At 38.1% G+C, this 3,580-nt stretch overlaps 1 protein-coding gene across 3 annotated transcripts in view; it reads left to right on the top strand.

Annotated features, from left to right (window-relative positions):
- The window catches only part of LOC106935160 (class I histocompatibility antigen, F10 alpha chain-like), a 36,704-nt gene that overhangs the window by 4,039 nt on the left and 29,085 nt on the right, over nucleotides 1-3,580 (top strand). For 2 of the 3 annotated variants that reach the window (XM_015015488.1, XM_015015490.1), the window contains exon 2: nucleotides 771-1,031. The exons of the other annotated variant lie outside the window; for it this stretch is intronic. In XM_015015488.1, the coding sequence (XP_014870974.1) occupies nucleotides 771-1,031 (261 nt within the window). The remainder of the gene's footprint in view (nucleotides 1-770; nucleotides 1,032-3,580) is intronic. 3 annotated transcript variants of the gene reach the window in all.

The following is a 3,580-nucleotide window of genomic DNA, read 5'->3' on the forward strand; positions in this document are numbered from 1 at the left end:
ATTTGCTTATTTATAATATCAACAGTGACAAAGATTTTCTTTCTGTTTTAATATCAACTAATTTTTACCAGAAAACATGCTTAATAAAATCCAAGTTGAATGTGATGTTAATTTGTAACAGTATTATTGTTATTTTTAGAGAATTTTAGCATTTGACTGAAGGTCCTACAGTTAACATTTCAAGTCTTCTATGAAAAGCAACTAAACTCCATTTTATTTAAAAATGCAATAGACATTTGAATTGCTTTAATTGTATAATATAACTTTTTGTTTTTATTTTAGCATTTGAAATCTTTCACAAGCTGTTGTCAGTGTGTATCTAGATTATTCAAAATAAAAATAACATTTAGGATGTGCAAACTTAAATATTAGAGGAAACTCAAGCTTCAAAAAATAATAATGGAAGAAACAAAAAAAAACAATGAAATTGATGTTTTTAAAATTTTAAGTATAATTAAACAGTAGAACCATTTAGTGGCACACTTATATGCAACATATTGATATATCCTAATAAAGCAAAGCTCGCTGTTTAAAAATAGAATGGTGTAAAACAATGTAATAAATATATGGCTCATAAAATGTTTTGTGTTCAGTAAATACATCCCTCAAAAATCATCAAAGCAATTAAAATCTTTCTGAATTTTTTTTATATTAAGATTGAAAGTAATTATTTCTATTGATAAAGTTGCTGTTTGATTTGTTGAACTTGTTGAAAATGTTTAATTATTTTGTTGATTCATATATTCTTAAATCCTATTGTCTTTTTTCAGTGACCCATTCTCTGAAGTATTTCTACACTGCATCCTCTCAAGTCCCAAACTTCCCAGAGTTTGTGGCTGTTGGGTTGGTTGATGATGTTCAGATGGTTCACTATGACAGCAACACTGGGAAAGCCGTGCCAACACAGGACTGGATGAGGGACAACATGGATCAGCAGTACTGGGATGGTCAGACTGGAGGCCTTCAGGGTACCCAGCAGACCTACAAAGCCAACATTGAAATTCTGAAGTCACGCTTCAACCAAACTGGAGGTTTGTGTTGATTTCACCATTTATTGATAATTTTTGTTTTTGCTAATGGGAAGTAGGACACGCAGACACACACACACACACACACACACACACACACACACACACACACACACACACACACACACACACACACACACACACACAAAAGAACCTGATATGTCGAGACTTTTTGAGAATATGAATTAAAATTAAATTAACTTTGATTGATGAAAGAGTTATTTTGCTAATTCAATCACTTATGTCATTTTACCAAGATATTAACCTGCATTAATTAACAAATAAGTAAAATAAATTATTTAGAAGATCCAAACTGAGAAATGGAGAGTTTGAACAACAGCAGTTACATCATTGTTATGGAAGTTACTGCTAACAATGAATATTATGCATATTTTCAACCATTTTCAACATCATGTTGAACCAAAGTGTTTTCATTGTATTTACCACTAATGAAGCTCTTCTGTGTTACCAGGTTTAAAATGGTTCAAATACCCTAAAAAACTAAACCGGCTTTATTCTCAGGAACCTCCCTGGGTTCACCACATAGCAGGGCTTATGCTCCAATGCTGAGTGAATCTGTGTTCGCTGCACGATGAAACATCTTCAGACAAAATGTCTCAGAAGTTATTTAAATTAATTTACAGAACCTTTATAAGAACCTGATCCAGTTTCTATTTTTTCTCTTTCTTGGGAAGATTTGTTGAGCCTTTTCTTTCCTTCATTTTTAAAATGTTTATGGTCAAAACAACTTCAGGAGTTTTATCCATAAATGAATAAATATCAAAGATATAAATAGATATAAAAGTCATGATATAAAAGAATGTATGCATATTTTGTTCTATAAATTTTAGTTCTAGGAAAACAAATCATTTCACTCTGACATGAAACAATAAATGTTCAGAATCTGATGCTGTAGTTTGATCATGTGCAGCAGAGAAACATCTAAGTTTGATGTTTCCTTCCGTTTTAGCTATGATAAAAACAGGAAACACTAACAATGTTCTCAGCATTTAGACACTGTGGCATCTTTTAAAAAAGGTTTTTAAAAAAGCATGTCGTCAGTTTTTTATGAAAACCTTTCTGAGTCTCCATACAGAGAGACACGAATGAGAAACAGAGAAGGAATCCTGAGTAGAGATGTGGATCCAACCAGAACAAATCAGTGTTTTTTTTTATAGAAATAAGACTAAAAACAAAAAGCAGAGAAACTTCAGAGAAAATTTGATGTAATTTAAACTCTGATGCAAACAAAAACAGCAAAATTGTTCCAAGTTTTTTAGCTTTTAGACACTTTGGGTTTTTTAAATATTTACTGAATAAAAGAATCTGAGATAGTTTTTGTTGAAGGCCTCGCAGCGTCTCCATCCACACCAATATGAATGAGAAACAGGGTGAGAATCCTGAAGAGGGACGATCTGGGTCCAACCAGAACCGATCAGATCAGTGGTTTTATCCTCTGTGGTTCCTCCAGGTAGATGATCCGGTTCCTCTAGGTAGATGATCCGGTTCCTCTCTGGTTCCTCCAGGTAGATGATCCGGTTCCTCTCTGGTTCCTCCTGGTAGATGATCCGGTTCCTCTCTGGTTCCTCCAGGCCTCATGTCTCTCCTCAGTCCACAGACTGAAGCTCTGCTGCTGGACTCACCCTGATCCAGACTGGGAGAGGAACTGGACCAGCTGGTTCTCCTCTCCACACACCAGTCGGCCCAGTTTGAGTTACTGGTGGAGTTGGTGTTTGTTCCCAGTTTGGTTCTGGTTCTGCTGGTAGCAGAGCTGCAGGATGTTTAACAGTGAAGGTTATTCTGGGATGTTTGGCCTTAAAGCAGCAGAGAGATCAGAACTGAGACCCGATCAGAGCAGCAGCAGTGATGATCCTCCAGAACCAACCAGAGAGGACCTTTAATTAAACTGGGGAAAAACCTCATTGGTGGAAAGAAAGGTCCAAATCTGTTCTGGTTCTGTTTCAGTTCAGAGTTGTAGAAACATGACCCGGTTAAAGCCCGGTTCAGTCTCTCACTCCAGCTGCTGGTTTGTTGTGGATCAGAACCGATCAGTGCAGCAGCAGAACCAGAACATCCGTTAAAGACGCAGCTTTTCTCCTAAGTCTGTCCAGAGACGGACAGAAACGAGACGGGGACAGGACGGTTTGTCTCCTCCATGCTGCCAGAGACGAGTTGGACCTTCTGGTGCCGCAGCAGAACCAGCAGGTCACATGACAGGAACCAGAGAGGAACCTCAAACCCAGGCCCGGTTCTGCTCTCAGTCGCTGTGAAACACAGGAAACCAGGAGGAACCGGGTCCAGTGGACAGAAGACGTCCTCCTCCATCCAGTGGGTCAGCAGAGCAGCTGGACCGACCTGCTGTCAGAGGGAAGCAGAACTTTGAGCTGCTGGAAGAAGATTCTGCTCCAGAACCAGCAGATGGGATGAAACTCTGGTAGAATCAGAGAAACGGGTCAGAAACTCTGGTAGAATCAGTGAAACGGGTCAGAAACTCTGGTAGAATCAGAGAAACGGGTCAGAAACTCTGGTAGAATCAGAGAAACGGGTCAGAA

The sequence above is a fragment of the Poecilia latipinna genome, unplaced genomic scaffold (assembly GCF_001443285.1).
Source record: "Poecilia latipinna isolate Pla-1442-1.1 unplaced genomic scaffold, P_latipinna-1.0 Scaffold1917, whole genome shotgun sequence".
Lineage (NCBI taxonomy): Eukaryota > Metazoa > Chordata > Actinopteri > Cyprinodontiformes > Poeciliidae > Poecilia > Poecilia latipinna.